General features: G+C 42.8%; 1 protein-coding gene across 1 annotated transcript; it reads right to left on the bottom strand.

Moving 5' to 3' along the window:
* Nucleotides 1–7,640: 7,640 nt before the first annotated feature.
* Nucleotides 7,641–11,801, bottom strand: TXNIP (thioredoxin interacting protein). Its single transcript, XM_052636589.1, has 8 exons — nucleotides 11,300–11,801; nucleotides 10,730–10,802; nucleotides 10,469–10,616; nucleotides 10,158–10,260; nucleotides 9,770–10,026; nucleotides 9,509–9,665; nucleotides 9,246–9,397; nucleotides 7,641–9,114 (listed from the first exon to the last, which is right to left on the bottom strand). Exons 1-8 carry the CDS (start codon nucleotides 11,547–11,549, stop codon nucleotides 9,079–9,081), a joined length of 1,176 nt encoding a protein of 391 aa, XP_052492549.1. The 5' UTR covers nucleotides 11,550–11,801; the 3' UTR covers nucleotides 7,641–9,078.
* Between the last annotated feature and the right edge of the window lie 9,305 nt (nucleotides 11,802–21,106).

Here is a 21,106-nt window from a genome sequence, read left to right as displayed (position 1 = left end):
GGCAAAGCACTGATTTGTGGTCCTAGTTTCACCATTTCATAGCTTTGTGCCCTTGGGGAAGTCGGTTGCCATTTCCTTCTCCACATATTCAGTCTACGAGTCTCAAATTCTTCATGTATGAAGCAGAATTTAGACATCCACAAGGAATCTTTCAAGTTGTTGTTGATCCGCTGCAAGAATCCAAATAAATGTTCCTGAGAACAAAGGTGAAGATGGGTCCAACTTTTGCTGAACTCATTCCATCCGCTGGGTTTCCCCACCTCATTTTCAGCTGGACATGCTAAAGATACCTCAGGCATCTAGCAGTCCTTTCCACGAAACTGCTTCAGCCCAAATAGCCGGAGGATCAGCAATTCCATTAACTAGCAAGGAAGAAGAGTTCAAGGTCACAACCAGCAAGCCAGGACTCAAGGAGACTCCTAGGGAATTTCTGACTGATGAGGAAGGGGCCTATGGGGCAGGTCTCCTCTATCCCCCTCAAGTAGCATGTCTGGCCAGAGAATAAAGAGGAGAAATGAGCTAAACAGAAATAGCTCGTTTAGCTAATCCGGCCAGAACAGTGGTGACCTGTTCTTCACTGACCTTTCCCCTACTGAGACTTACTTTTTCCCCAAGATCATTTGGGACTAGAAAGCTGGAAATAAGAAGTTCTAGTTTCTTAGAATCACCTCAAAAAGGGCTTTGCCTTATCCCCAACAGGACTTAATTTGCCATTTTGTATTCTGGAGGGAAAGGAGGTTCCCTCTGCAACTCTAATGGGAGTCAGTGGAAAGAGAGTGATCCAACCCTAACTGTAGGACATGAGAGGCTACATGTGAGCAGCCTGGGCACCAAGACTTTTGGGAAAGGAATCCAGGGATTCCTCAATCCAGTCCTGACCAATGCAGGGGGTGGTGTGCGCCAGTGACCTCTGACTCTGGGACTGTTCTCCATTCTCAAACTTCTCCTCCTGGGAGTCTCAGTTGTGGACTAGGAGTTCCCAAAACTTGGACCCCTGCCTCTCCTTGAATCTTCTCCACCCTGTAATTCCATTTCCCTTAATATAAAATGGATAAGGAGAAATATCCAAATTGTGTCTCTACCATTCTCTGTTACAGTCAGGGTAGCATTAATAGTGGACTTCCTTGGTGGCTCAGAAGTACAGAATCTGACTGCTAACATGGGAGACGTGGGTTCAGTCCCTGGGTCTAGAAGATCCCCTGGAGAAGGAAATGGCAAGCCACTCCAGTGTTCTTACATGGAGAATCCCATGGACAGGGGAGCCTAGCGGGCTACAGTCCATGGGTTCGCAAAGAGCTGGACACGACTTAACGACTAAACCACAACCACAATAGCATTAATAGTGCTAGAATAGGAGGGAGGTTAGACCTGTCTTTACCACCAAAGGAGTGGAGGAAACAAACTAAGCTGAGTCAGGGACACAGATCTGGGGTATTTCCTATCTTGGAGAGAATAGATGACATCCCATGTGGACGGGGAAAGGAGTCCCAGTGCTCATCCTCCTTATATTCTTCTGTGGCCAGAGAAACAGCCATTCCGGAGAAGAAATCCCTACCTCTAAGGAGGTCAAGTTAACTCTTTGCCTCATTTTTTCTTGGGCAGGGGTGGGGTAAGAGGATGTGAAACAAAGATGGGCTCAGTGAGAGAAAGGACAAATGCTGACCAGTCCTTTTCTCAGCCCTCCACTTCCTGTCTGCAAGCCTGTTCCTTGGCCCCTGGACAATGTTTCCTGTCTGACCACACTTGGCTGGTCTTGGCCCCTCACCTCTCCCATGCTTGGCCCCTGTTTTGACACTAGGTTTTCACCCTGAGCCACCACTCTACACCTGTCCAGAGGTGTCAGGGATGTCTACAAACTTCTCAGGAGCTGGGCTGGGCTAGGTCAGGAGGGGTGGCTAAGAGCCAGAAAGCAACTTGTCCCTCCAACTCATTGTCTTTCAGATTCCTTTCCTTTTCTGACTCTCTAGCCACGTCTTTATTTCCGTGTCTCTTTTTGCCTCATGTCTGTAGCATCGTGCTACTGCAATTAGTTTACCAATGGGTGATATGGTGAATATATTTGGAGCCACAGACTACACATGGCACATCTTCCAGAATGTCAATTTTACTTTTAAGATTTGGTGGGGGAAGATACACTATTCTTATACTAAAATGACACAAATATATTATGCCATTTAAATCAAAACTTGTAGTTTTTAAACATAAAACAGGTACTTCAAAGACATATCTGGCTTGGGACAGGTTACTTTGGATGGTTCTGGAACCCTGGGGGGGAAATTCAGTCTCTGTAATCTTGGGGGTCCTTCAGAGGAAATATTAGAGAAGCCCTACTTAGACCAGAGGTAACAACCTAAGACAAACCTTAACACCAGATGGGTATAAAGAAGTGAAACAGGTGAGTGGAATGCAATAGGGGATGGCGAGAACTGGTAAATATGATTCTGCCTAACTTTTTTAGCTCCAGCGGGTTGATGCCATCAAGGAATGTGGTCTCAGTGTTACCAAAGATGGTTACTTTTTAAGGGGAGCCAGACAATAGATTTTACTGACATCTGATTGTTTAATGTTTGTGCTGTGCTTGGTTGCTCAGTCGTGTCCCATCTGTTTGCAACCCCATGAACTGTAGCCCACCAGGCTCCTCTCTCCATTGGGATTCTCCAGGGAAGAATACTGGAGTGAGTTGCCATGCCCTCCTCCAGGGTGTTTAGTGTTTACAACTAATTCAAATATTGATATTTAAGAAGAAACTATAGAAATGTCTAAATGCTTACAAGCTGATTCCACCTATGGGCCCATGGTTTGCTGCCTCTGACCTCTACCAACATTTCTTCTACTTTCCAAAGGTATGTGTGGCCCAAACCTGGCCTTCCAAGACCTCCAATTCTGTTCCCAAGAGCTGGGGGCAGTAAGGTTTATGAGGCTGCAGGAGAGAATGGAGCTCTCCTACAGGACAGCTCAGGAAGTAGAACTAAGGAGAAGCCTTTGGGTACCCAGTGGCAGGCAACATTTTCTCCAGCAAAAGCAAAGGAGCCATTGGTCACCACCCAACCACCTTTCCCCTGATCTTCAGGGATATGGAGCTAAAAACATACTGGGATCTGAAACAGAAATCAAAGATTCCTCAGAGCTGGAAGGTGAGGCAAGCATGAAAGATGAAACAGAGAGAGAAATGGGAGAACAGGAGACGAAGGAAGGAAGGAAACTGAGCCTGGATAGGCGAAGGAGGAAGTTGGAATATAGACAGGTGGACTGGAGAGGGAGGGGCTTTAGCCACAGAACCATACAAGGGAAACACAGTTCTCACAGTCCTGAACCCCACCTCTCCTCCTAGCAACTAAATCCTTCCACTGTCCATCTATCCAAGAGGTTAAAAATATCTGAGCTGGGTACCCAGCCAGACATTTCCAAGAACCTGTTTACTGACTGTTTGATTGACTTGGAGAGGTGGTCAGCAGCTCCATCACTCAACAAGGAATAAGAATGGACCCTGAGTGACATCTCAGGACTCAAAGCCTGTGGGTTTCACAGTTACATCCCCATGTTCTTCCTCTCCTCTTCCTTCTCCCATCACTCTATTACCTGAAGATGACCAACCAATTAGTAGTCAGAAAAACCCCAGCCTTCAGAACCTGTCCATTCTTTTCTCCTTACATAACAGGCTCCCTAGGGGACACAACAGGGTCACACCAAGGGAAGGGTCAAGACAAGACAGGAATAGCCTAAATTGGCTAAATTGGGCTTCATCAGTGGAGCTCACCTCCACTGGTTTTTGTGCTACTCAGTCATGCATTTACCTTAGGGAAATAAATGAAATGCAATGCCTTCAAATGAGGAGTCTGAGAGTTCTTTGTAGGGTCACATTATATGTCCATCACTCCCTCTTTCTCTGCTGATCACTTCAAATGGTGGGAATCTTTCCCCTGAAATTGTGTACTGAAAAGTTTGTTGTTGTTTAGTTACTGAGTCCTGTCCAACTCTGGCAGTCCCATAGTACTGAAAAGTTGAGAGCTCAATTAACTGATTTCTAGAAGGTGGAGTAACAGAGTTACTCCAGAGGCCTGTGAAGCATGCAGGAGTATGAAAGGCCCCATGGGGGTGTGCAGAGGGCCTGTCCTGGCCCAGTGGTTGGGAGTCCCAATAATGGGCCACCTTTCTCCCACCACCAAATTAACTAAGGTGGAGTCAGCTTCTGTACCCTGACCTCTTCTCAGACTCTTTTGTTCCCCTAACACAGGAAGGGAGTTCAGAGGAATAAAGAGAGAATGGTGTTATTTATGACAGTTCAGAGGAAGACAGTTCTGGGGACATGCCTGGGACTGAGCTAATCAAGGTGGTGGTGGTGAATATGCCTTCGCAATATCTTAGATAATGAGCACTTGTTTCTAGACTTTACGGGTAGTACAGTGGATAGGAATCCACCTGCCAATGCAGGGGACACAGGTTCAATCTCTGGTGCAGGAAGACTCCACATCTTCCTTAGGGCAACTAAGCCCATTTGCCACAACCACTGAACCCTAACTCTAGAGCCCACAAGCTGAAACTATGGAAGCCGGTGCGCCTAAAGCTCATGCTCTGCAACATGAGAAGCCACCACAATGAGAAGCCTGTGTGCCAGAACTAGAGAGTAGGCCCTGCTCTCTGCAATTAGAGAAAGCCCATGGAAGAATGAAGACCCAGCACAGCAAAATAAATATTTAAAATTTTTAAAAAGCACTTGTTTGCCATTGTTGAAACACTTCCCATAGATTTTTAAAATCCTTACAGCAATCTTCTAAGGTAGATACTATTATTATTTTCCATTTTACAGATAAACTGTAGCACAGGTTAAACAAATTGCAAGGTCATACAGTTTGTTAAGTGGTAGAAGTAGGATTTGAATTTAGATAGCTTGACTCCAGGGTACATGTGCTTAATTACCACACTATACTATTTCTCCTTAAATAAGAAGGCTAGTCTTGAACTTTTTCTAGGCTATAGACTCACCTATTCCAGGACCGCAGCCCTGGATCTGTAGCTATCTCTGAGAGGGAGTTTTTCAGCTTAGGAAATGGAGATGGATGTAGGGACAGAACAGAAACTGAGACAAAAGTTGCTTTGTTTTTTTTCCACTCCAGAACTACTGAGTTCAGGATGCTTGAGATAAGGGCTGGGCTACTGGAGGGTCAGCAAAACATTTTCCTTATCCATCTTATGCATTCTGTCACCTAGAGATAGTCCATGGAAGGAATTCTAGGAAAAGGTCTATATAGTAGTGAAAAAACTGGGCAAAAGTCACTTCTTCAGCCCACTTCATAACCTTTAGCTCTTGTGTGATTTTTTTATTGACCAGGTGCTTGGTCAGATCTCCATACTTTTCCCTCCCAAATTATATCTTTGTTTTTTCCAGTCTGTTCAGAGTTATCAAGATGGTCCAGGATCCTAATTGTAGAAGTATCAGTTCTTTTCTTATTAATTTTACTTATTTAATTTTACTTTCTCTAACTATTTTCTCTCTTTAGTTTTCTTTCTGTCTTCTTTTAAATCTTCCTATACCAGATTAGACCTAATGAATAAATGATACTAAGAACTGGATCTCCTTTAATGGGTGTATATGTAGGTTATAGTTCCTTAAAAATTAATAGACATATGAGAAGAGTATGGGAAAGGAAGACCCAAAATATCCACCCACTTAAATGGAGAAACAGCTGGGCTAGGACCCAAGGAAGACTACTTAAGTGAGCCCATATGCAGATGTCCTGAGGTGAAGTAGGAGTTGTGTATCAAAGTCAAAAGGAAGTCCAGTAGAGACTTTTGTGCTTTAAGGGAGGGATGTATTTCCTCTGGGTGAAGAGCTATAGCTGGTTCCTTCCTTCCTCAGATTTTTCTGTGTCAGTTACTAGTCACATGGAGCTAACTAAATTTAAAACAAACAAAAATAAAAATTCAGTTTGTCAGTAAAAGCAGCCACACATTTTAGAGCACTTGTCACGTGTGAATAGTGCCTACTGTATTAGTGCAAATGTACCACCTTTCCATCATTACAGAAGTTCTGTTGGACTGTGCTGGATTTGAGCTATTATGCTATCAGGAGAGGGTGCATATGTTCTGGCCCTTCAAGGCTCAAGTCTCTATCAGACCTTGGCTGTAAGTTATCTACCCTCTCCATCCCCTTGTATCACACTCCAGTAGCCAGGCTGTGTACACAACCAGAGTTGTGTGCTCCATGGTCTCCCCTTCTCTTTGTCCTGCCCTCTGGCCAGCTCTTGTCCTTGCCCTACCCCTCCAGTCCCTGGAAAACAAGCTCCAGAAAAACTTTCCATCAACTTTGACCTGGTTTCAAATCTGGCCACAGATTTGAAAGAGGGAGGAGGCTCTAAATTCGTCAACAGGTAAGAAATGGAGGAGGCAAAGGTGAGAGTGAAGGTGACAGTCACCATGGCAACAGAGCTAGAACCTGATGCCTTGATAAAGAAAAAACAGGAGGCGCAAAACAACTACTGAGAATGAAAGCTAGACACAAAGACAACTGCAAAAGAATCTTTTCAATCTCACTTTCTGTTCAATTTACACTGATTTTATGAACGCTGTTGGCTCAGACGGTAAAGAATCTGCCTGCAATGCAGAGCCCAGGTTCAATCCTTGGGTCAGGAAGGGCTACCCACTCCAATATTCTTGCCTGGAGAATTCGAGAGAGAGGACCCTGGTGGGCTACAACCCATGGGGTCATAAAGAGTCAGACACAACTGAACTAACACTTTCATTTTTAATGAACTTTCAGGAGTCTGAAGTTGGGAATTACTATGTGGAGATCCACGGAAAAGCCAACACCCCTCTCCCAATAAAGGCTAAGACTAAATTTGTCTGCAGAAGTTTAAATGAAACAGAAATCAGAATGTATGTTAACCTCTGCCATCTCAGGGTTTATCACTGTAAGTTACTCCTTTAGGAATAATAATCATTTCAATTAGAGGTGGAGTTGTGGTATCAATCTGTTGTTATTACTCTACAAAGAAGTAACAGGAACTGTAAACCATACCCTAAGGAGGAAGGTGGATTTGAATGTTCAGCAAACATTTACTGAGTTATGATCATGTGCCTGGATAGGAATTGTTCTAGGAGCTGCAGAGATTTAAAAAAAATGGTAGCTGTCTTCAAAAAACTTGATATTCATTAACTGTAAAAATCCTTTAGTCCTGTTTTGTCTTCCTACATATAAACCACATTTTTACTGGCAAGAAACTATGATGAAACCAAAATAAGAAATAAAAGTACCATAACACTTTCCTCCCAAATGCCCTTACAAAATTCATTTCTCTGTATTTCAGGAGCTCATTAAACAAATAAACAAACAAAAAAAAGCCTTATATACTCCAAAGCTGAAGAAATTTAGTAATGATTAACTAAAGATGTAGAAAACCAGATCAGACCACCAGAAGACCCCACTATTCACTGAAGTTCTTCAGGGAATTGGACAAAAGACAATGTAGCTCAAATTCCTTCCCTCCTCACCCCCATTCTGACCATAGTCCTTAGGATCAATAAGAAATGGTTTCTCTATAGGGTTTTCAACAATCTGAGTTGTGAAGTAAGGGGGAAAGCTCCTTTAGGCACATTTTCTTTCTAATAACTTCAATATTATCTTACAGACAAGAAGAGAAACATTTTTTTGCCATTAAAAAACTTTTTATTTTCTTTTTTTTTTTTTTTACAAAGAATACCCCTACCTGGGGTGAAAAATATATCTGGTTAAGTACAAAATATAGTTTTTCTCATACAAAAAGATATACAATTAAAAAACAAAAAATGAAACCTTCAGCCCACATACTTTTTCAGAAAAGGGTAGAGCTCAGAGCTCTGACACAGGACAGTGAACAAAGTGCTAAGGTGGAGAGTGACTGACCAAGTGCTAGAGGCTGCAGTGAGACAGGGGCTGTCAACAACCCTGTCTCCTAACACTGGGCAGGAAGTGAGCCCTTGGGGCTTCTGTGAAGATCTGCCTTCTGGTTTCTCATGGCAACATCTGGATGCTCTCATCACAGTGTTGGGGCATTTTATCTAGGGTTCCTCCTTGGGTTTGGAGAAGTCACAGTGGGCAAGGCTGATAGCAGCAACCCTTCTCACGTGATCAGTGTCAGAAATGCAGAATTCCGTACACTGGGACAAAGTCTCAAAAGCAGGAACACTTTTTTTTCCCTGTCATTGTGCTTACCCCTAGAGACATAGTAGACCAGTTTTAGCTTACATCTGAGAAAGGAAAAAACCCCAAATTTGACACAAACTAAAGTGCTAAGGACACTGCCTCAGAATCAATTCCAAGGAGTCACACGACAAAAAAAAACATTCTCCCACATAAAAATGTTTGCCAACAGGAGAACACAGTGCAACAAGCTCTAAAAATGGCTTTTAAGACCTCTGGTGGGGCACAGTTACTACTGCTTTATGACTGATTAAAACTACTTTCTAAACAATGAAACTTAAAGCTCCTCCCCTTTAATTCACATGGGAAGCTTGCTCCAGAGTCCAAACCCAATCAATTCTGGAGGGCTTTTCTTTTTCTGTAAGTGTACAAACAGTGGGGAACAATGATTTTAAGAATATCCTTTTCCCAAAGTTTTGGCCATGACCATTTTTTCTTTTCACTTTCTTAGTTTGCTAAATTGGCTCTCCTCCACATGGCAGAGGTTCAAGATCTATTGTTATAACAATATCTCTATTATATAATCCCCTCAATTTAACCGTGGGAACACCATTCCAGGATGCCATTTCTACCCCTTACTCAAAACTACTGAAAATGCCTCAATTTTCGAAGAGATTCAAGAAAATGGGATGGGCCTTAGTTTTTTTTCTAATGTGTTTTTAAACCCATCTAGCAAAAAACTCTATCACATCATCTCGCTGGCTGAGGACCACCCTTTAAGAGTATGCACCCTTTAAGGCCCAGGAGATTGCCTGCTGATCACCTCCTACACTGGAGAGTCAGAGGCTGGGGTGGACCTGTACCCCACTGTGGAGACTGTTGAGTCTCTAAAAAATCAAAGAGTCCAGGAAGAGAGATGAAAAGAAACAGGTAGGTATAACTGCTTCTTTTCTTCCACATGCTCACTGCACATTGTTGTTCAGGATGCAGGGATCAACCTGGGAGAAAGAAAAGAAGGAGTATTTTAGTTTGGGTAAGAAAAAACACAACAATCCAGTCTGGCAATCCCAAGAAGTTAACTTCCTATAAAAGGCTTAGGACAAATGTAGTGGTAAATGACAATTCTCACCTCAGAGTAAGTAGGTGGTGGCATGAACCTGAACTCAGGAGCATACATAAAAATAGGGCTGTCTTGAGAACCATCTGTGTCATCTAGCAGAGGAGTAGTGGGGCTCTCCAACCGGTGATCTTCAGCAATGCTATCCATATAGCAAGGAGGAGCTAGAGAGAGAAAGCATGGAGATAAGAAGCCCAGCCAAGAAAAGCCTAACCACAATTTTACAAACCCACCCAGGCCAGAGGGAAAAAAATGAGATCAGGTGTCTGGCTCACCTTCTGGGGTATCTGGGATGTTCAGGTCTACCCAACTCATCTCGGAGCTGGTTTGGCTGGCCATGCTGGATGTCCGGCTGCTGAGGCCTGACCTGCTGCCAATAACCAGGGGCAGGTCAAGAATGACTTTCTTGGAGCCAGGGACGCTAACGTAGATCTAGAAAGGAAGACATCAGTTTGTTAGGCTAGAAATCTGGAGAAACACCACTATCGTTTAGACCAATGAACAATTTCTTTCTCCAACCCCATCCACCCACTCACCAGTAAGGAGTATTCAACTCGCAGGATATTGCAGCCCAAGATAGAAGGCCTGATCTTCTGCACTCGAAGGCTCTTGCCACGCCATGATGCACAGGTTCCGGAGATAATATGATTGCCTCTGACTGATGATAACTTCTGCGTCAGCACCTTGGTCTGGCCATTGGCAAGATAAGTGTGGCGGGCCACAATGGCAGCTTTGGGGATCACGATGCGGGAACACGTATTCTCAAAATCAGCATGGATGTTAATCTCATCACCTGGCAATGAGAAAGATGAAAACATGCTCAGTGCAATCCATGACTTTTAATCTGTCCCTGCCTCCTGCCCTTACTCCCAAACCCACAGTTCCTGTTTTAAGGGTCTCTCATTTTCAGCACTAGATTTTTACCTTCACAGAATCCTTTTCTGTCAATTCGTGCAGAGACAGACACCCGCCCATCAGGTATGAACATGCAGGAAACTTTCTTCTCCTTTTTAGCTGACACAGGTTCCTATATAGAATGAAGTGGAAAAAGACGTTTTGAGAATCTCTAGAGATCCTTTCTCTGCTTCTCTTTCCACTGCTTAAAGTAGGTAGTTTTCTCTCCCACCTTGATGACTTAAGGACTTGATTCCCTGACGGGCGTCACTTTAATGCCCTAAAAACCTAACTACTTATCTCTGAAACCCAAAAGAAGAGACTTTTAAAATGAATCTCACCAGTAAATCAGGAGTATTGACATCCACTAGATCCATCACTTCAAAGTTTTTCTTTGTCTCTTGAGTTGGCTGGCTGGGACGATCAAGAAAAGCCTTCACCCAGTAGTCCACACACCCATATTTTCCTTTGAAAGATGTTCCCAGAGGCCTTTATCAAGAAAAAGGAAACAATTTAAAAATGCTCTCCAAGAAGAGTAACTGATCAAAAGAGGGGAAGATTTTTACAGACAGATAAGATCACAGATGCATTTAGTTACCTACCCCTGAGGAAGCTCAAAGCCGAACTTGTATTCATATTTGTTTCCAGGTCTCATGATCACCATCTCATTCTCACCTGAAGGAAGAGAAAAAGGAGAAGCTTCTAGGTTTCTTGTTACACTTAAAATGCCTCTATGCAATAAGGAATTCTTGGGCAGCATGCAAGAGTAATGCAGAACCCCTGATGTTCTGAAATGAGATTCTGATGCATTCGCTGAGCAAAAAGTTGCAAAGCCCTGCAGTGCTTAAAGGCTCAACCTATCATCATCTCAAACAAGAAGCAAGCAAAGAACAAGCAATTTATTAAGACATAAAAACCTTTCAATAGCTGAGTCAACATCCCTCAGAATCACCCGCAGAACACAGCACCCTGAGAAGTTGCACAAATCACCCTTTTTTGGGGGTGGGGGTAGGGGTAGCAGTTAGCAAGTTAAAGCTAAAAAAGATAAAAAAGCCACACAAAATTCAAACCCCACAACCCGGGCAATTTAGGATCTACAGTGTGGGCTTTATCCGTATCAATTCTCTTCTTGAATCCGCTTTCACCCTCCAGCAAACAGTTGGGTCACTTACCAGCTGGTTGGTCGTCCAGGAGAAGCGTGTCTTCGTAGCGTAAGTAGTCCAACGTCTGCTTGCACTGCTGGGATCCCTGTATCCACAGGACTTTGGCCACTCCGCAAGCCAGGATCCTGACAGCTTTGACTCGAGTGACTTCACACACTTCCACTATCACCCGGCCAGCCACCTTCTCCCCACTGCCGTACACCTTTTCGGGGTCGTTAAAAACTACCTCGAAAGACTTGATCTTCTTGAACATCACCATGTTGGGCTGGGTCCGCTTAAGAGTTAAAAATGAGGACAAAACAAAACTCTCAATCAAAGGACCTTTTGCTGTAAGTTAAAACTTTTTCACTTTTCAGTTCTCTACTGAATTTTCGAAAACACGTCCACCCAAAAATGTAAGCCGCGAGTTGTATCAAGAGACTGCAAAAGAAAAATAAGCTCTTTCTTTCTAACAGCTGGAGGACAGCTCCGGATCTCGGCGGGAAGGCTTAAAGCGTTCCACCTCAGAAAACGAAACGATAGTTTGCAACTGAGAGCCGGAAACTGCTTTATATAGTAGCCCGGCAGGCAGGTCCACGCGAACGCTGGCCTGGAGGCTCGTGCTCCCCTCGTGCACAGCTCTCCCATTGGCTGCCCGCTCCTTGTTTACCAGGAGCCCTACCAATCAGCGAGGTCGCAGCAGCGCGTGGACACAGTGTGCTCCTGGCGGGGAAAACGGTTGTTGTGCATCGCTGCGGGGCTGGGAGGAGGGGGCGGAGGGGCTATGGGGCGGCTTCCCATGTGCCCAAGGAAGGACTGCTTCACTGACCCCAAAATCTATCCGAGGCCAGTGGTCTTCGAAGGGCGGGTGTGGATGCTTTTGGAGTGGTAGCTATTATTTTGAGGTAAAAGGAAAATGTGCTTATGATGGAATTCCATGCCTAACCTCAGCCAATGTAATTAATTTAGAGGTGACTGTTTATTCCCGGCTCACAAATCGCAAGTCGTGTGAAAAACAATCCCAGAGCTCCAAGAATACTTGAGGATGGGGCGGAGGACAGGGAGTGCAGTCGTTACTGTTGAGGAAGATCCGCTTTGTCCTCTTGCCCCGCATCTCTCAAAAATCAACAAACCCCCTGCTCCTCCCCGCTCCCCCCATAAAAAATCCCGGCTGTGTGGGAAGGAAAAGAGAACTTGTCACAAATTTTTAACCTCTCTTCAGCGGTCACAGCAAAGTGAGTATATGGGACTGATTAGCCATCCCCCACTCCCTTTCTAGCCCCCTGGGCTGGAGGCTGGGGGCTCCGGTCCGTGTGCTTCTGCCCCCGCGTCCTCCACTCGGTTCTCTCTGTTCTCTGGAGTGGTACAGTACGGGCGTATCCACGTCCTGCCACTTATCCCGTCATCTCTTCAGTCCCTGATCTGCAGAGTTAGGGAACACTTTATTTATGTTCTCTCAGTTACCTCATTACCTCTTCGTTAAAGTTTGTTCTTTGGGCTCTGAGTATCTCACTCCCTGCTTCTCCAGGAAAGTAATTAAAAAAAAAAAAAAAAAAAGGCTTCACTCTAGTCATCTTTTTCCTGAGTTATTTTAACTGTCTCGTCTTCCTCCCCCTTCCAACTTACTAAATCAGAGATACACCACTAAATCTGCTGCCCACACTCCTCACAGCCTTCAAGTTAGTTAAAAGCAGGAAAGTTGTCAACGTCAGAGGGAAAGTGTCAGGGAAAGATGGCCGTATTTCTGTTTGAGGGAACCATTCTGCAGTCTTTGGAAAGTTTTTTTTCCCCTAAACTGTTTAGAAATAGGTAAGAAAGGGAAGAAAAGACAGAAGGATCGTTAGCACACTGTATGTTAAAGCTAAAAGAAACCCTGACTCTTCGTCCTGTGTTATTTGGCTCTCTGTCAGATGGGTTTTTCCCTAGCTGGCCGTGAGGTGCCTTAGGAGCTGACTCCTGAGAAATTTTTCAGAGATGCAGTAAGAAAGACTTGTGTGCACAGATACAGGAATTCTTCTCCTTTTTCTTTGATTCCTGAGTTCCTCCCCATGGGTTGGAGAATCAGGAGATTATTACCTCATTTCTTGTGCTAGAAAGAGGAAGACAGTGTTCCCAAGACTGAGATGGGGAAGTAAACAAGAAGCATTAGAATATATAGAGATCCTGCCCTCTTAGCAAGAAGATGGCTATTCACTGCTGTGAAGGATCCTTCTTACTTGCTCTTGCACACCCTAACTGGGTTGACACCCTAAGGCTAACAAGTTACAACCCAACTGCACTATTAAGCAAGCTCAAGAATCAGGCATCAAGACTACTGGAAAACACACACCCACAGGACCAACCCCCAGAACAAAAAGGGGAACATGTTGATCCTTAGGGTGTGTGGTTTTGAGGCGGCACCCTGTTTAAGAAAGTTAACCAATAAGGCCTGAGTTGTTTTTAGTTGGTCAGCAATATTGGTTGAAGTAGGTAGAGCAGGGAAGGTGAGACTCTCACTAAAGTAATTTTAAAATGTTTAATTGTAGCTTCTGAGAGAATTTTTAGGTTGATAGATGTGGAAGTGTATGTAAATCTGAAATACCAAAATGTTGACAAATAAATACATAATGACAATATTATTAAACAGTGTGTGATGTGTAACTGCATAAATGTTGAGGGGCAGGGAGGAGAGGTGAATGTGACAGATGAGGGTGGTATATATTTGGAACATCTTAGAGAAAGGGGAATGCCAGTATTTACTTGGTCACAGCTATGGAGTACTGACTTGCTTTTTTAAAAAAAATCTTAATACCATTCTCTTTTGCTTTAAGTCCCTCTCTTGGGCTCCAGTTTCTTCTTTCTTTCCCGTTTTGCAAAACTTGGTGCAGAACACTTGTTTGTGCTGTTTTGTGCCTGGGTTCCCTTAAATGCCAGAAAAAGATTTCACTTTGGCAGCTGCTGCCTACCAGGCCTGTGGCCAAGACATGTTCTGAAATGGAGTTGTCCTGGACAGAGTTGTTTACAACCTTTCACCTTATAACCTGGTATTCTGATAAAAACGTGCCTTCTGATTCTTTTTCTCAGTTCCTGTGCCAAAGAAGAAAAAAATCTTACAAACTTCTGTCCTGAAAACAGAGTACAAACATTTGTGGGGTGCAAGGGAGGAAGACAGCAGGTCCAGTAAGGAACAGCAAAGGAGGGCTAAATCCAAGAGTTTTGCAGATTAGATCATCTTTACCTGTTCCTTCCCCACCCTCTTCAATCCCAGTATCAATAGGAAACCAAGCGGTAATTGTTGTTTGCTTTACAGGAGGTGGTTGAGCAAAGCCAAAGCTTCTAGGGAGGGAAGTGCCCTCTACCCTCAGTTCCAATCAAATACAAGGAGCTGCTTGCATTTCTCTTTTCCTTAACTTATGCTCTGATAAACATCTAGGACTCTAAAGACTCAAGGTTCCTAATAGCCCCCTTTTTTATCCTTTTAATCACTACTTTCATTTCCACTCTGAAAATTTCCCTTTTATCTTTCCCATTTTCCTCTAGGGAATATTAATTTAGAGACAAATAAAGGTTTAAAAGAGAGTGTGGCATTTGAGGCTGATCAACGTCAGGTATTCCTCCAAGTCACTGAGCACCTGTAATAGACCAGGTCCTTTACATAATTATCTCAGTAATATTTTATTTATAGATTCATCTGTCACCTTGTTCTAGAAGGATTTAAGGTTAGATTATTTCATTTAATTCTCACAATAACTCTGTGACTCAGGGTTAAGTCAGGCTCAGAGGGTTAAGTAATTTGCCTGCAGTCACCGATTTGTAAGTAGAGCAAAATCTTGAACCCAGGTTTGTCTGATCTAAAGTAGGTACTCCTGAGGACTTCTTGGCAGCCCAACCATTAAGTATCCCTGCTTCCACTGCAGAGGGTATGGGTTTAGACTCTGGTCAGGGACTAAGATGCCTTGAGTGTGGTGTGGCCAAAATAAATAAATTAAGTAGGTACTCTTTCTAATGTGTTGTCCTGCTTCTCAGTGCTTTAACACATGGTTTCTTGTTTGATCTTCACTGTAAAGGGTTTAGGATAAGACTCATAAAATATTAAAATTAAAGGGGACTCTACCAGTCATTTTTTTTGTTAAAGAGAGTTACTTCCATAAAATATTAAAGTTAAAGGGGACTCTACCAGTCTTTTTTTTTTTTAAGAGAGGTACTTTCTTATTTTAGTTAAGTAGACTTGCTCTTGGAGAAGGAAATGGCAACCCACTCCAGTGTTCTTGCCTGGAGAATCCCAGCGACAGGGGAGCCTGGTGGGCTGCCGTTTATGGGGTCACACAGAGATGGACACGACTGAAGCAACTTAGCAGCAGCAGCAGACTTGCTCTAGGATGTATAGCTAGTAACTGGTGGAGCCACTCTCCAAACTCAGGATTCTTAACACTTAATCTAGAATCTTGTCTCTAGTTTGTTTTCTGAAGATTCTTGTTTCTCAGTTTAATTATTAAAAACAAACAAACAAACAAAAACACTTCATTTGAACAGATTGCTGGTTGCCTGGGTTAGGGAGTAGGTGAAGTGGGTGAAGAGAGTCAAAAGGTATAAACTTAACAGTCATAAAATAAATGTCATAGAGATGTAATGCACAGCATGGTGACTATAGTTAATAATGCTATATTGCCTATGTGAAAGTTGCTAAGAGAGTAGATCTTAAAAGTTCTCATCACGAGAAAAAAATCCTGTAATTAAATATGATGACAGATGTTAACTAGGCTTATTGTGGTGATCATTTTGCAACATATCTAAATGTCAATCATTAGATTGTACACTTGAAACTAATATAATGTTGTATGTCAATCATACCTAAATTTAAAAAACACTCATCTTGGGTCTTCCCTGGTGGTTCAGTGGGAAAGAATCAGCCTGCCAATGTTATAGACTCAAGTTTGATCCCTGATCTGAGAAGATCCCACATGCTTTGCAGCAACTAAGCCTGTGGGCCACTGTTGAGCCTGTGTGCTAGAGCCCAGGAGCTGCAACTACTGAAGCCTGTATTCTGCAACAAAAGAAGCCACTCCAGTGAGAAGTCTGAGCACTGCAACTAGTAAGTAGCCCCAACTTGCCTCGACTAAAGATAAGCCCCAGCAGTTTAGAAGACCCAGAACAGCCATTAAAGAAAAAGAAATCATCTCATCTTGAAGTCCATATTTTATGTTTATTGGTGTCTCTATTTTTCTACTATGTTGAGGAAGGAATGAAGATCTGAGAGTTGTCCAACTTCAGGGAAAGATAGAGAGAGGAGGTGAATTAATTTGTTCAAAACTACTGCAGACGCCTTTAAGATATTTCTTAAGGTAGCCTTATGATACAAAAGATTTTTTTCCCTTTTCATGCTATCACCCATGTTTTCTCTTGTTTACTGTTAAATTTCTTAAGAGAGTAACTTATACCAGCTTTATCTGTTGGCTAAACTTGTCCCTTTGTAGCCTGGCTTCTTCTGTCACTAAAATGGTTTTCTTTAAGTTTCCAGAGGAAACCACGGTGATTTTTTAGGCCATATTCCCCTTGACTTCTATATAATTTTAAAACTGCCATCTTTGTAAATTTAAATGTCCTTTTGGACTTTATCCTTTTCTCCCTTGTCAGCAGTTCCTTTTTTCTCTCCCCTACTGAAAGCTTTTCTGCTTGGATCTCTCCTTTTCTGTCTTCAGGCTTTGCTGTTCAGTTTGCCCATCTGTACATCACTCATGGAAACCTCTGGCCTGTCTTGAAAGTTCTAGTTGGCATCAAACTCAACTTGTCTAGTAGAATTCATAATCTTCTCCCTGTGCTCAAATTCACTTCTTACTCTTGTTTCTTTTAATGGGACCATTATATGTTCCCCTAGATATCGAGGCATAAAATCTAAAAACTGTCTTCAATTCCTTCTTTTCTGACATTCCTCACATTCAGTCAATTGCCAGATTCTGAAGAGGCCATCATTCCATTGTTTTTCTAGAAGCTGTTATTTCTTACTCTACTGCCATCACTCTGATTCATATCCTTGTTATTAACACTTTTGCATAAGTTATTTTTGATAGTTTTAAACTGATCTTTCTGCTGTAATCCATAAACCTCAACTAGATTAATCTTACACAGTGGAGTTCCTATCTGTTCTGTGATGTTCCCAAACCCTCTGCTTACTGAATCAAATTAAAATACTTCAACCTAGTATTTAAAGCCTTCACAAAGTGACCTCAACTAAACTTTCCAGTCTCATTTCCCACTACTTCCTCAGAAATGTACTCTACTCCTCAGCCAAACCTGAGTACACCGTGTTCCCTTAATATATCCTTCTCTGCATTTGCTTATACTTTTCTCTCTACCTGGAATGCCCGACTTTCCTCCCCATCTCTACTTTTTTAAATCCTACTTCGGACACCTCATGTGAAGAGTTGACTCATTGGAAAAGACTCTGATGCTGGGAGGGATTGGGGGCAGGGGGAGAAGGGGACGACCGAGGATGAGATGGCTGGATGGCATCACGGACTCGATGGACGTGAATCTGAGTGAACTCTGGGAGATGGTGATGGACAGGGAGGCCTGGCGTGCTGCGATTCATGGGGTCGCAAAGAGTCGGACACGACTGAGCGACTGAACTGAACTGAACTGAACTGAACCCACTCTTCAGTAGACAGCCAAATAACTTTTCCTCTATGAAACCTTTCCTGATTCCCAAATCCCTTTATCTCTCACCTTATAACCAAATAGAATTCCGTTCTCTTTGAATACTCCATTCCATATTTTTAAACTATTTCTTATATGGAACTTACATGTAAAGTTTCTTTTCTGTCCTATGGAATGAATTCCTAGAGAGCAGGATCTGTGTCCTTTTAAATATGTTTATTCTTCATAGCATCTAGAAAAGTACATTTCATAGAGAAAATAGGTTATTAAATATAAATTAAATTGATAGATTGGGATATATCTTTGCAATAGAATATGCCACTAATTCAGAACCTAGTACTGTATCTTATTAACAATAAGAAACCTAATCTCGGTTCCTTCTGCTACACTTGAACATAACCAGTCCCTCTTCCTCAAAGCCTATGGCCCAGTTATGTATAGAGCAAGGGTGGTGAGGCGGTGAGAGGTGATGGTTTGTTTTCCTGTGAGGGAAAGTTGGACTGTACTGATGTTTATAAAAATGAGGGAGATGGGACATTTTGTCCTTAACCCAACTTCCCCTTTTCTGAGAAGTTCTTTCTTACACAATTCTGTAATCCAGTTGGCTCAGCCCTGCCACCCAGTGGATAAAGTACTATCGAGATCATCTGTTTCACTGACTATGCTAAAGTCTTTGACTGTATGGATCAGGACAAACTGTAGAATTCTTTTTTTTTTTTTTTAATTATTTTTATTTATTTTTTGGCCTTGCTGCATGGCATGTGGGATCTTAGTTCCCTGACCAGGGATTGAACCTGCATCCCTTGCAGTGGAAGCACAGAGTCTTAACCACTTCACCGCCAGGGAAGTCCCACAAACTGTAGAATTCTTAAAGAGATGGGAATACCAGACCAGCTTACCTGCCTCCTGAGAAACCTGTATGCAGGTCAAGAAGCAACAATTAAAACCAGATATGGGACAATGGACTGGTTCCAAATTGAGAAAGGAGTACGTCAAGGCTGTATATTGTCACCCTGGTTATTTAATCTTATACGCAGAGTACCTCATGAGAAATCCCGGGCTGGATGAAGCACAAGCCAGAATTAAGATTGCTGGGAGAAATATCAACAACCTCAGATATGCAAATGACACCACCCTATGGCAGAAAGCGAAGAGGAACTAAAGAGCCTCTTGATGAAGGTGAAAGAGGTGAGTAAAAAAGCTGTCTTAAAACTCAGCATTCAAAAAACTAGGATCATGGTATCTGGTCCCATCACTTCATGGCAAATAGATGGAGAAACAGTGCAAACAGTGACAGACTATTTTCTTGGACTCCAGAATCACTGCAGATGGTGACTGCAGCCATGAAATTAAAAGAGGCTTGCTCCTTGGAAGAAAAGCTATGACACACCTAAGTGGCATAGAATTGAAATGATGCTTTTGAACTGTGGTGTTGAAGAAGACTCTTGAGAGTCCCTTGGACTGCAAGGAGATCAAACCAGTCAATCCTAAAGGAAATCAATCTTGAATATTCATTGGAAGGACTCATGCTGAAGCTCCAATACTTTGGCTACCTGATACAAAGAGCTGACTTATTAGAAAAGACCCTGATGCTGGGAAAAATTGAAGGCAGGAGGAGGAGGGGACGACAGAGGACGAGATGGTTGGATGGCATCACTGACTCAGTGACATGAGTTTGAGCAAACTCTGGGAGATGGTGAAGGACAGGGAAGCCTGGACTGCTGCGGTCCATGGCGTCTCCAAGAGTTGGACACGACTGAGCGAACTGAACAACAACAACAAAATCGAGATCCTTAGTCCACACAGAAGCGTTTCTGAGACTAGAAACTTGACCAGACAGCTCCCTGAGTGAGGAAGATGATTTTTTGATCTCGAGAAGGAGCAGAGGAAGGTGTTTATGACTGAAAGGAAGGAATTACATATTAAAACAGTTTTCTGTTTTTCATCCATTTCAGAGAACTTTCTGTGTTAATGCATTTTAAAGTGTACATACAGCTAAATACACATGTGTGTTATAAAGCAATTACACAAACATTTGATTCTCACCAGATAGGCAGATATTTTTGCAGAAAGGAATATTGCAATATAGAGAGCTCAAGAGGCTTGCTTAATTCACAGAACTAGGATGAAATTCGTCTAATTTATGGTTTGAAAATCTTGCCACTAGCACATCTCTGATCCTTTAAAAAAAAAGTCACCTCCTTTGTAAAGATTTCTCTGATTTCTACAAGCAGATTTGTCACTTTCTTTGTGTTCTCAATAGCATATTGGATGTATTTCTCTATATTATAAATGTTAATCATATATCTGTTTATTTGTTCCTCCCTACTAAACTGAGTTCCCCAAAGATAGGAGCCATGTTGTCTTATGGCCTGGCATAGTTTAGGTGTTCCAAAAATTCTAAATAAGGGTCAAAGTCAATCCGTAGGATTATTTTAGCCTGATCAGCTAATATGTCGCATATTTAGCCCATCCCATTGCCTATCCTTCTGGTTTTGGTTTCTTCTCCAGCAATGATGGTATTCTCCCTGTAGGCTTGGTCGTGGTAGATGCAGGGCTGCTGCTGCTGCTAAGTTGCTTCAGTCGTGTCCGACTCTGTGCGACCCCATAGACGGCAGCCCACCAGGCTCCCCCGTCCCTGGGATTCTCCAGGCAAGAACACTGGAGTGGGTTGCCATTTCCCTCTCCAATGCGTGAAAGTGAAAAGTGAAAGTGAAATCGCTCAGTCGTGTCCGACTCTTAGCAACCCCATGGACTGCAGCCTACTAGGCTCCTCTGTCCATGGGAGTTTCCAGGCAAGAGTACTAGAGTGGGTTGCCACTGCCTTCTCCAAGATGCAGGGCAGTGACCTCCATAAATAGAAAATTAAACCATGGCAGAACATTTTCTGTTTCAGGCGCTACACTTTCAGCAAAGGACTTTTTGATTCTTTGCTGGAGTGAGGTGAGGTTGAAAGGCAGGATGAAAGACTGATTAATTTTTTAAAAAATTCAACTTAACTAGTTCCTCATAGGTAGAAGCAAAAGAAGAGTGCTGTATCAAAGACCAATCACACAGTTTTTATTGGGCCTTTGTTGCTGTGCAAGGGCTTTCTCTAGTTGTGGAAAGCAGGGACCACTCTTCATTGCAGTGCAGAGGCTTCTCATTACCTTGGCTTCTCTTGTTTTAGAGCACGGCCTCTAGGCATATGGGCTTCAGTTGTTG

Source organism: Budorcas taxicolor, chromosome 3, assembly GCF_023091745.1.
Source record: "Budorcas taxicolor isolate Tak-1 chromosome 3, Takin1.1, whole genome shotgun sequence".
Taxonomy (NCBI): Eukaryota; Metazoa; Chordata; class Mammalia; order Artiodactyla; family Bovidae; genus Budorcas; species Budorcas taxicolor.
The sequence above is the reverse complement of the archived record's forward strand: the minus strand, read 5'-3'. Positions and strand labels throughout refer to the sequence as shown.